Source organism: Oxyura jamaicensis, chromosome 7, assembly GCF_011077185.1.
Source record: "Oxyura jamaicensis isolate SHBP4307 breed ruddy duck chromosome 7, BPBGC_Ojam_1.0, whole genome shotgun sequence".
NCBI lineage: Eukaryota > Metazoa > Chordata > Aves > Anseriformes > Anatidae > Oxyura > Oxyura jamaicensis.
This window is the reverse complement of record NC_048899.1, coordinates 17,181,958-17,194,354: the sequence shown is the minus strand read 5'-3', so window position 1 is coordinate 17,194,354 and position 12,397 is coordinate 17,181,958. Positions and strand designations below refer to the sequence as shown.

Here is a 12,397-nt window from a genome sequence, read left to right as displayed (position 1 = left end):
CACAATACATTAAGAAGTTTCTAATTCTGTAACTGAAGCTACCAAAACAAAGAAATCTATAGTTTTCCCATACAAGAGCGTCTTGTTCATTAAAGGGCAGAGGAGCATTCAGTCAGTGCCTAAACTGCCAGAGGGCAGAAGGGGAGTCACTTGAACAGCAGACTAAGCAATTTGGGCCACGCAGATGACGAAGCAGCAAGACAGCCTTCCACTTAGAGCTCTGAAGGCGCTTCCCTTTGGCAATGACCAGCCTCCCTCTTCACTGAGCTGCTCAGGAAACAAAACGCTACTGACTTATCCCAGCACACCATCATGCACACGCCTGCTTCAAGAAGCAGGCATCACCAAGCATTTAAGGGATCTGAGAACGTTTTTTCTAATAAATCAAAGCTGTCTTTCAATATAGCAGGCTATCCACAGTTAAATAATTCACTTGAATATAATTTCCCACAGCCTTTCAATAAGGGATAAGGTAAACATCATTTAATCCTCATAACGCATCTGAGAACAGTTACAAACACATGTGCAAATACCACATGAGGGTGAAGAAAAAAATCCAAACCAAAAACCTAGCTTAAATTAGTCTGTATACAGAAACACTCTCCAGCTTTACTGGACTACTGAAATAGTCTTTGATCAGAAATCCAATATGCTGATATAATGAGACAAGTAATTAAGAGAGTAATATATTAATATCATGCTACAGAACAGAAGTTAACTTTCTTCTCAATAGTAGTCTCCACCCAATACCATAAATTCAAAACGACAACTTGAAGACAAATTACTACAGCCCCAAAGGATTTTGGAAACAAACTGTCAAGGATCTACAGTAAATAAAAATCTATCATAACCTCGGACCAGACAGAAGCTGCACTGGTGACAAGAATCAAATATTGCTTACAAACTTTATATCAGACTAGCCAGAAAGCTCCCTGGCTTTTGTATCCCATGGGAGACCTAGGAAAAAGTTTCAAGTTTAAAATGTGCAGTTTCATTGTGTTCACACAAAAGCACCACACAGAATTTTTTCTTAATTTCAGCAGGTTAACTGAACTTGCTGATCATCCTTCTCGAGTTGGCACAACACATTAGTGTCAACACAGGTCTGAAAAACAAGTCAACTGGGGAAGCCAGAGGAGGGGGCCGCCCGCTGGGCCTTCTGGCACTCAAGAAGCACAGATAATCTTTGAGCATGTTGCAAGAAGCATGTTACCTAAATGTGACTCCTGAAACAGCAGCTACCAGAGCTGATTTTTAAGAGCTGATCAATTTTTACAGAAGTGAATTTACAGAAGTGAAATCAGGGAAAAAGTTTGTTTGTTTTAAGAGCAGGCATATCAGAACACCCACGCGGTTATCACCAACACATCGTTCTTACACCTAATAGGACTAGCAGCAGATTCCACGGGACTCAAACACAAGGGCATGACTGCAACAGACACTAGCAGGCAATGAGAGTGGCAGGAGAGAAAATTACCTTTCCTTTCTCCTGAAGCCTCTTCTGCACATCTGGGACAGGTACATCTAAATAAATGACCAAGTGAGGTGGTAGGAATTCACTGATGCTCCTCTCTTTGGTCTCCTTGTAGTGAGCAAGACCTGTACAAAAAACAGTCAAATGCAATGAGAGCTAACGGCAGCAAAACTTAACCCAAATGATGAATAAGTGCAAAGTAACAGCATTAGAATTATAACATCAAGTAAAGAGTCTGTAACTATTTCTTCAGTGCTTTTTCTTTCCATTTAGTAAACACACTTGATTTACAAATAAATCATATCCTGATTTGTAGTCTCCTCTTACTGGCTGATATACCAAGCTGAACAGTCAGCTTTTCCTCAAATAGGATTCAGCAAGTTTTCAGGATTAAGAAAAATAAAAATCTTCAGGAAAAAGAAAGTAAACTAAGGAGCTACAAGGACTGAGATCTAAGAACCTTTAACATACCTGCCTTCTGTTAGCCGCAGCCTCACACACAGAATAAACGGCCCTGTCCCATCACAAAGGTCAGAGTGCAGCCAAGGTGGCACTGCAAAATGTCACGTGCTACAAGAAGAGTAATGCTACTTTGCAAGAAGCGATGTATGTCCCACAAAGGGCAAAAACTCAAAGATAAGGCATGAATTTGCCCTGTCCTTTGATGCACCGACAAGATCACACTGGGATAAAGCAAGCATTTTAGAGGAGATCAGTAACCTGGGTTCAGGGGACATACTCTGTACTACTGAGCAGCTACCCAGTAGCTCTGTTCTCTATTCTCCACAGCAGACCTTCACTCCAAAACCACAACGGCCAGATTCCACCTTAGCGTATGTGACTGGAAGACCTCCACATATAGAAAAAGGCATCTGAGAGGAGCCAGACAATTCTGTGCAACTGGATTCTTCTACCACATTAACACCTTAAAGCATTCTTTAGGTACCACTTTGGTGATTAGGAATCCAGGCAAGTTCAGGGGAAGCATTTATTCAATATTTAAGTGATACGAATGGCACTATAAGTAGTTCCATTTGATCAAGCTCAAGTGCAAGCTTTCCTCATTAAGGCTCCTTGCTTCAGCTAGAAAGATAGCACCAGGCTTTCAAATTCAAAGTCTGTGAAAAATGTAAAGCCTACTATGCTTGGCATGTCAGTGAAAAGCAGTAGTCAGCATTTCTAATCAAGGAGTTTGCTGTTAAGGATTTTGGTGCACCTGGTTATTTGCTGACTGAATTTTGTATTAAATTGTAGGTTGCTGAGCTTCGTTTGCAAACCAGTAAGACAAAGTTCATTTTAACCAGCTCTCAAACTCATTCAGCAAAAAGTTACAACTTACAGTGGGTGTAAAGCAAATTTAGACTTCCTAAATCTAAGCCAAATCAGGCAAGACAGCAGAAACATAAAGGCATTCAGGGAAACAAGTACCTTTACCTCAGCAGCAGCCTAAATGCTAGATTTGCTAAGAACAGGCAGAAATAAGTTTCCAGCTTTAGCTTCGGCTTTACAGCTTCTCTCTATGGACTTCCACACTTCTGTGGAGCTTTAAGACCATGCAACCTGCTCCAGAGTGTGACTACCTCAACAGCTGAAAAGGATTTTAGTTAAGTTTTTAAGTAGAACTTCTTGTATTTCCATTTGTGTCCTTCACCTTCAAAAGGTGGTGATCACCCCACCTTGACCTGCTGACCTCACTCCTCTTCATGCAGCACCCAGGATGCTGGTGGCCTTCTTCCAAAAAAGCACGTTGCTGGCTTATGTTCAACTTGGTGTCCAACAAGACCCCCAGGTCTTCCTCCACAAAACTACTTCCCAGACATTTTGCTCCCAGCATATACTGGTGCTTGCAGTTACCCATTCCCAGGTGCAGCAGAACTTTGCGTTCCCTTTTGTTTAGCTCCACGAGGTTACCATCCAGCCACCTCTCCAGCCTGTCTGTTCAGGTCCCTCTGAACAGCACCAAATACATACGGTGTCAACCACTCCCCCCACTGCAATTTTGCATCACCTGCATGTCTGCTGGGGCCATACTCTGGCCTGTCACCGTACATTTTTAAACCAGTTTAAACCCAGCCTGGCCTCCCTGGGATATAGCACTACTGACTGGCCCCCAGCCGGACTTCACACTGCTGATCACTAACCCTTGAGTCCAGCAGTTCAGCCACTTTCCAGTCCACAGGACTGCCCACATACATAGTCTATACGTCACCAGTTTGTCAATGAGGAGGTTATGAGCATTGAAAGCCTTGTTCAAGTCAAGATAAACAACATCCATTGCTCTCCCCTTGTCCACCAAGCAAGCCTTCTTTGAGGAGCTAACAATCCAGTGGTTACACACAGCTTCCCTTTCATAAAGCTATAACGATTATTCTCAGCCACCTTTACATCCTTAGTATGTTTGGAAATAGCTTATAGGAAGAATTGCTCAATCACCTTTCTACAGATCAAGCTGAGGCTAACTGGCCTTCTCCTCCCCTTTCTTGAAGGCAAGAATGGCATTTTACATTCTCTGAGATTTAAAAGGGAGCCGGTCACTTAAGGCAAGCAGACCAAATCCTGGTAACCCTTAATTCACCTCTCACCTAATGCTGCAAGATCAAGGTCTGCCTGAAGGACATCTAGTCTTCATAAGCATGCTCACACACATTTCCAGGGAGTCTCTGGCTGGCAAGACACAAGTAAGCAATACAAAGAATATATGTTCTTTTAACATATATGCAGAACTGAAGCCTTGAAGGAAGACTGGCAAGCAGCATGCACTAAGGCTGGTCTTAAATGCAAGGAACACCAAAATGCCAAGTACCCCACGAACAACTACAAACATTTAAAGAGGTCAATCTTCCCAGCAGGTTATTATTTTTTCTTTTCTTTAATACTAACTACCACACTTGATGAGATTATGGCAAAATAATTTCATTTTTGCATGCCAGTAACTTACATCGTTTGTGGATATACCCTTGTTTAAACATGGCATCCAAAAACACGAAGTCACTGTAGGGAGAACGCTCCAACACCACACCTTGTCCTGTGATTGAAAGTAGATTTTAGTCATGCAAGGCTCAAGAAAGACTCTTGGCAGCAACATTCAAAATTAAAGACAGTGATATTGTTACAGGAAAACTTCCAGAAGTTTGACTAAAGATTTTATATCAAACAAAAAAGCAGGGTTTTTTTGTTTGTACAAACACAGTGCATGTGTATTCTAAAAATGCCTATCTAATACACAAATTCTTGTTCTGGGCCTTCACTGCAGTAACTAAGTATTACTATATTTGAAAAAACCACAGTTACACTTGTGTTTGGCACACTTTCCAGAATTCACACCCTTTCTCCTCTTTACTATCTTTATTGATGATTTGGATGAGGGAATTGAGTGCACCCTCATTATGTTTGCAGAGGACACCAAGCTGGGGGGAAGTACTGATCTGCCGGAGGGTAGGAAGGCCCTGCAGAGGGACCTGGACAGCATTGGTCGATGGGCAGAGGCCAGTGGGGTGAGGTTCAACATGGCTAAGTGCTGGGTCCTGCACTTTGGCCACAACAACCCCATGCAGTGCTACAGGCTTGGGGCAGAGTGGCTCAAAAGCTGTGCAGAGGAAAAGGACCTGGGGGTGCTGATTGATGCTCTCCTGAACACGAGCTGGCAGTGTGCCCAGGTGGCCAAGAAGGCCAACAGCATCCTGGCTTGTATCAGGAGTAGCGTAGCCAGCAGGACCAGGGAGGTGATCATCCCCTGTACTCTGCTCTGGTGAGGCAGCACCTCAAGTACAGTGTTCAGCTTTGGGCCCCTCACTACAGGAAGGACATGGAGGCCCTGGAATGTGTCCAGAGAAGGGCTGTGAAGCTAGCAAGGGGTCTGGAACACAAGTGCTACAAGGAGCATCTGAGGGAACTGGGGTTGTTTATTATGGAGAAGAGGGGGCTCAGCAGAGACCTTATTGCTTTCTGCAACTACCTGAAAGGAAGGTGTGGGGAGCTGGGGGTCAGCCTCTTCTCACAGATAACACTAGTGATAGGACTAGAGGGAATGGCCTCAAGTTGTACCACGGGAAATTCAGGTTGGAAATGAGGAGGCATTTCTTCTTAAAAAGAGCAGTCAGGCATTGGAAGGGGTTGCCCAGGGAGGTGGTAGAGTCACTGTCCCTGGGGCTATTTAAGGAAAGGTTGGATGTGGTGCTTAGGGACATAGTTTAAAGGTGGTAGGGGATGGTTGGACCAGATGATCTTGGAGGGCTTTTACAACCCTTAGAATTCTATGATTTATTTTTTTTGAAAACACTTTAATTAAAGCACAAGCAACAGGTAAATCAGTGTTGATTGAGAGAACTTTTCACACCAAAAACATTCTGGAATTATAGCAATACCACTATAAAACAGTATTTATGGAAATCAAAATGACTGAACCAAAAATGCCATCAGCGACAAAGTCTAGCGACTAAGTCTTTTAAAACTCTCGTTTTAAAAATGGCTGTAGAATTCACGGCTATTAAAATGACCATCTTAAGCATGCAAAGATTGCCCAGTTACAATTAATAAAACTGGTAACTGATAACCCATATGCATTCCCTTCACTAGAAATGATACAAGATGCTGTTCTAACACAAAATATGCAAGGTATTTTTCTAAATGGACTGTTAACCCATACTCACTGAGAGGGTCTCCATTTCAAAGATACAGACACTAGCAAAATGCTTCAAAGCAACTTAGCCATCTCAAGGTCAGAGCTTCCACTCAAGTTAATATAAAAATGACATTTATTTACTGTAAAATCTAACCTGTGGACAGCAGATGTTCCAATGCATCAGCATACTGTAAAACACGGTTACCAAACAGCCAAGACTGCAGCCTGTATGAGTGTCCATCAGGGCATTTTGGATCGTTGTAAAATCTCTCAAGGTTACAGAAACCATTAAATTTCTCATCCAGCAATGTTCCGTCTCCTGTGATTTTGTCCAGATAATAGATGTCTGCTTCTGGGAAGTATTTCATTCCTGACAAAAAGAAGAAACCCCAAACAGAACACCAAACAACATAAATTTTGTTTGTTTACAGTACTTAACTCCTAGTCAGTTCATTTAAGTACATGTCTGCTTTAACAAATACTTTAAGAAAGCTCAAAATCCTCTGGCCAACCACTTCTGAGAAGGGGGACAAAACCTAATTATTAGGTTTTATTATCGTTCCACCTCCACAATGAGAGGTGAGCTACCATTTCCAGCACAACTTTTTTTTTTTGCTACCAGTCCTCTAGTCAACTTGATGCTCCGAGTCCACACACACAGAAAACACCACCTACAAACCTCTTAATGTGCTCAGTGACCTAGGAGCTCAGGTGAACACAATTACCTCATTGGAACTAAAACCTCATTCACAACAAACAATACCTATTCACACCGCAGACATGACAAGCGCTCTGTCCTCATCTCAAAACTCAACATTTTATTCTGCCTTTATCTAGATACCCTTCACATTAACTACAGCATTACCTAATAATTTCCTAGTCAAGAATTGCTGTTTTGGTGAACTAAATTCCTTCACATAGGAATCACAACTACACTACTACATTATATTAAATATTACAAAGAAAATAAGTTGTACCTAATTTTTCCGCTAGTTGTTGTGCGAGCTTGCCCTTCCCAGAACATAGGCTGCCCTCCACTGTAAAGATTTTGCTATATTCAGTGATCTTTTTAGAAGTTCTGTCTCCCAGTATGTAAGCCAGCCAACCATACTGCAAATTCCGCATAGGGCTGACATGAATTCTTGCCTGAAAGAAAGCACAGCAACAAGATTAACAGATTATGCCACTCTTAGCCAAACGAGGCATCCTGAAGGAGCAAATTTTTCAGACCTGTGCAGGAAGGAAGATAGGGACACATGTCTAACACAAGGCCTTTTCATGCAGCGCACTGAGCACTGCCACTGCAGCTCAGCAGCTGGAGCAGCTCTTAGGCTGAAAAGCTACACAAAATGCAATACTGGTAAGCCAGAAAACATTAAACAAATCCCAGTGTGTTTAAAGCTTGAAGCAGGGGAGCTCTGGTCTGAATCCAAGCAATTGCTGAAGGTTCCCTGGCTTACTGAGGGCCACAGTCACTGGACATGCCTTGCATTCACAAGTGAGATCCCACAGCAGGTTTTTGTTTGCATTTTTGTTCATTGCTGGGTAGAGATCAGCATCAGACCTCCCTGTCACTCGGGGAGAAACAGCTTCAGTGCTGCACAGGACGGTTCCCCAAGGTAAAGGTGCACAGAAACAGGCACCTGGCCTGCGCGAGCTGCCAGCGGCCAAACACCGAGCCCCCCTCAGACCTCTGTGAGAGCCAAACAAGCCTCCCTCAGGGCACGGCGGCCACACAGCGCTTTTATTTTCACTCGGGATCTCCCCGCTCGAGGCCACCCTGCCGTGCTGAAGGTCACCGGGTCACGCCGCAGCCACATCTCCTCGGCCCCATCCCCACGCCTGCCTCACCCCCACCCGCACCCCGGCTGCCCCTGCCCTCTGCGCCATGCATGCCCTACGCGTCCCTGCCCTACACGCCATACACGCCCTAGGAGCCCTACGCGCGCCCGCCCTGGCTCTGGCAGCCTCGGGGCAGCCGAAGGGACACCGCAAGGCGAGGCCGCTGCGGCCGCGGACCCCCGCCCCGGCCCCGCTCACCGCCGGCAGGACGGAGCTCCGCAGGCGGCCACGGGCAGCGGCGGCGGCGGCGGCCGGGCCCAAGCGGGCCCGCCACAAGGACATGGCGGCGCCGAGCAGACGCGGGGCGCCACAAAATGGCGTCACGGAGAGGCGTGAGGAGACACAGCCCGGCCTCCGCCTCGGCTCCGCCCCGGGGCTGGCGGCGCCGTCCCCGGTTTTAAAGTCGAGGGGACGGCATCAAGTTGTGCCGGGGAGGTTTGGGTTGGATGCCGGGACGAGTTTCTTCATGGAGGGGGAGCTCGGGCTCAGAAGGGGGCGCCGAGGGAGGCGGTGGCGTCCCCGTCCCCGTCCCTGAGGTGTTTAAGGGAGGTGTGGATGTGGCACTGATGGACGCGGCTTGGTGGTGGGACTTGGCAGCGTTAGGTGATGGCTGGACTTGGTGATTTTAGGGGTCTTTCCCAACCCTGCTCCAGGGAAACTTCCCCTGCTGAGGGACATCAGGCGTCACAGCACGTCCCAGCCTCCGTCCCTCCGAGCATCCGTGATGCAGGGAGGTGCCCAACAGTGCCACGGCTGGGACGGGCTGCGTGAGGAGACAGGACACCCAAAGCAGGCACACAGGGCAGGAGAAGACCCGCCCTGGACACCCCATGCTCAGTGCTCCAGGAGAGCCATCCTGATGCCCGCAGAGCAGGCAGAATGCCACTGCTGCTCTTGGAGGTTTTGCTGATCCTTGCCACAAGATGGGGCTGGGTAATGCTGAAGGAAAGCAGCTTTCCCTCCAGCAGCCACCTTGGCTTGTCCCCCTACCGCTGCGATGTACTGGGCATCATCTGGGTTGGGTTTGTTTTGTGTCCCGTGTTTGTGAACGGGAACATCTGCACTACTTTGAGAAGCATCCAGAGCAAATCTGCTTTGCAAATAAAAAGATCAGGCAGCCCAGCCATTGGGACCTTCAGAGTTGGTAAAGAAAGATAAAACTACACAGAAAACTGAATAAATGGAAGACTGGCTTTCAAACACTTGGCTCTTGGCTGAGCTTTGAGATCTTGGAAAGATCTCAATGAAACAAATGTGGGGGAAATAAGAAGGATCAAAGAAATGGGAGAGAGGAAGAGTGACTGCTGTGCCCCACATCTGGCATCCCCTGTTGTCCAGCCCCGGTAGGCTCGTGGCCCAGGTCCATCCCCTCGCTTTGTCTGGGTCTCTGCACCCCATCACCCCATCACTGTTTAGTCTTCATCACTGTCTCCCACTCCAGCTCCCCACCCAGCCTCTTCTTGACTCCCTACCTCTGTCCCAGCCCCACATGCCCATGCCACGTCCCGGCCATGGCTGCATGTCACCCTGACACAGCCTGACAGTGACCCACAGCACCCAAAGCACTTCAGAAGAGAGGGATGTGAGGGGATTAGCTGCCAGGGCCCTGGGGGATCCAAAGGGTATTAATGGCCCTGACCAACATCACCTGGGACCTCCACCCCCTGCTTGTGGCATTTGGGGTTCTGTTTAAGCTTAGTTCCAGGCAGGCAGGCTCAGTCTTTGGTTTTATCTTTGTGTCTCTCTCTGTCCCTCTCTAAACTTACTGCACATGGATGGACCTTGGACTTACATTGTGGGTAGACTTGTCCCCAGTCCTGTCTCCCAGATGGACCTTGGACCTACGCTGCCACCTTGTCTCTCATTCAGCCTCCATCTGCTGTTCCTGGGCTCCCCCAGGATGAACCTTACTCCTCAGCTCACCTTGTCCAGGGCTATCAGCGGAGGCTGCCTATGCCACCAGTGCCACCTTGCTTGCATGCTGTGGGGCTGTGCTCTGTCAGGGAAAGCACCTGCAGCTCCTGCCTCATCCTACCCCCCCAGGACAGCCCCACTGATATGCTCTCCTCACCCTCAGGTAGCAGGGATACTCTGGCACTGAATGGCCAAAAATCGTTGCCCTGATGAGAGCTGGTAACAGACTTTTGTCCCTCCTAGCTATTGTGCAAGTGGCTGTGGGAAGTCCCGACACCTGAGATCATGATCATTCTAGAAGAGCATAATAACCAGCATCTCTCCTTTCACACGTCACCTGTTCCCAGCCCTGTGTTTGCAGGACAGATGGAATGGTATAAATCCACAAACACTTATTTCTGCCTATTGCTTCGATAGAGCCATGCTGACAAGTTTTGCAGTTGGCCACCGGTAAAATCCTGGACCCAAAGAAATGCATTTTTTGGCCAGCATCTCAAAGCTTCCCTGGGTGCAGGTGAGCCCAGATGAACAGCCCAGTGACATCCTGCATTGGATGCTAACTCTATTAGGGCCATCCAAATGGCTTTTACAGGACAGCTCGGCAGGTGTGTGTTAAAACTTTGCTGTCCAGGAGATTCCCTGTGTCCCACCTTTTGGACCCGAGCAGGCGCCGTCAGAGAAATCACACTCTCCATTTCCCAACTTCTTCCAGGCCAGAAAGTGAGGAGGAAACAGCAGCTCTGGAGGCGTCACTGAAAAGCACAGATAATGTTTGTGCTTTGGGCTTTTTGCTGTTTTAGGCTTGAAAAATGTGTAGTGCCCCAGGGCTGACTGCCTTTCAGGAAATGCCTTACAAAGCATGTTTGCTTAAAGCTGCTCTAGGTCCTACTCCACCTCTGGAACCAGTTCCACCCCCACTGGGTGTAAAGATGTAAATCAAGTGTTTTTGCACAGAGGAAAACTGGCAGCAGGTGTAGGACAGCAACACAGAGCTGCTTTGGAAACGTGCTGGGGTTTGTAGGAGCTGGGGAGGAGAAGCCTGGGAGGAGAACACCAGGGCAAAGAGGGGGTAGAGAGGTTGGACTGCACCAGAGACCATGTCTGGGCTTCCCAGATATGCGTCTGCCCCATGGGTTCTGGGCAAATGCCTTGGCTGCCACCGAGGAACCCAAGAGCCAGGCAGCCAAGGATGCTGCTGGCTGTGCCACCTTCCCCTGCTGCTTCCCTTCCCCACCTGAGGAAGGTTCTGAAGAGCATTTTCCAGGGCTGAGCTGGATCTTTGTCTGCATTCTTAAAAAGAGTGTGGTCTGGGTAAATTATCAGGTCTCTGTGTATGGCCTAGCAAGGTCATGAACAGATGGATTAACATGCTTCCCATCAAACTGACATCAGCTCTGCTGACCTGGGAGGTTTCTGATACCACTAGCTACTTCTGCTTTGCCCCTAGGCAAGAAGTGATCGTGCTTCATTTCAAGAATTTATCCCTGGAATTTGCAACTGGCCTTAATATATATGTATATATTTATATATATATATATAATCTGGGCCTGGCTAACTACCCTCAACAACTCTCTGCCTGTAAAATGCTGGCAAGTCAGGCAAATCTTTCCATCAAGAGAGTAGGAAAATCTCCACAGAGACTGTGAGCAGTCCAGCAGTGGCGCTGACCAGGGCTGTCTCTGGGGGACTGCCACCCTGTGCTCCTCTGTCCACGTGTGGGAATAGGGGAGCTGTTCCACAGTGTCCGCAGGTGAAATTCTGCCTGACTGGTGCTGGAAACTCTGCCATTCGTCACCAGTGTCCTAACCGGGGGGTGAGTGGTGAGGTGGCTGTGTTTGGTGATGCCAGGAGTTACTTGTCCTGGGGAGGATGGCAGGAGGCTGTGAAGGGTTCAAAGGTGTCTTACAGGACTGAGCAATAAAGTAGCGGGTGCCACTGTGTGTATGTAACTGTAAAAGTGATGCCAGCGGGGAAACAGAGCAAACAGAAACTGCTCGGAGCTGGGCCTTACACTTAGGAGCAGCATCCCGACCCTGAAAAAGTCATCTCAGCAAAGAACAAAAAATAAAAGCTTTGAGGAAAGGTGGAGAGAACAAAATGAAGGAGACAGTGGAACAGGAAAAGGTTCAGGGAAGGACAGACAAGGACAAGCCTGCTGGAAGCCAGGCTTTAAAACCAGATCAGAGGACATGATGGTTGGGCAGCACAGCTAGTTAGCAAAGGGCACTAAATGTCTGTATGGACTCGAGAGGTGTGTGGAATAAACTGAACCGTGGTTAGATGTGATGTCCCAGTGTTTGCTTTCAGTCTCTCCTCTGCCTCTGTCTTCCCCGCTTTCACAACAGCCGCTGAAGGTGGCTCTTGGGTGGAAGAACGAGAGCTTTGGGCAGCGCTGACGGGGAAACGTGAAGCGAGAAGCAGCAGGGTGGCTGCTCCTGGAGGGGGGCAGCCGGGGATCGGGCTCCGGGCGATGGGGAGGGTTTTCTTGTGAAGCCCTGGAGTCCTGGCACGCGGGTACACCCGTGGGGCTGGGCAACCGGGCAGCT

The 12,397-nt window shown here is 47.7% G+C and overlaps 1 protein-coding gene across 1 annotated transcript in view; it reads right to left on the bottom strand.

Annotated features, from left to right (window-relative positions):
* NDUFA10 (NADH:ubiquinone oxidoreductase subunit A10) overlaps positions 1-8,288 on the bottom strand; it is a 43,865-nt gene extending 35,577 nt beyond the window's left edge. Inside the window, exons 1-5 of the mRNA XM_035331482.1 lie at positions 8,136-8,288; positions 7,073-7,241; positions 6,250-6,465; positions 4,413-4,499; positions 1,478-1,599 (exon numbers count right to left, since the gene is read on the bottom strand). Coding sequence (XP_035187373.1) covers positions 1,478-1,599; positions 4,413-4,499; positions 6,250-6,465; positions 7,073-7,241; positions 8,136-8,219 — 678 coding nt within the window. The 5' untranslated portion in view covers positions 8,220-8,288. The remainder of the gene's footprint in view (positions 1-1,477; positions 1,600-4,412; positions 4,500-6,249; positions 6,466-7,072; positions 7,242-8,135) is intronic.
* Between the last annotated feature and the right edge of the window lie 4,109 nt (positions 8,289-12,397).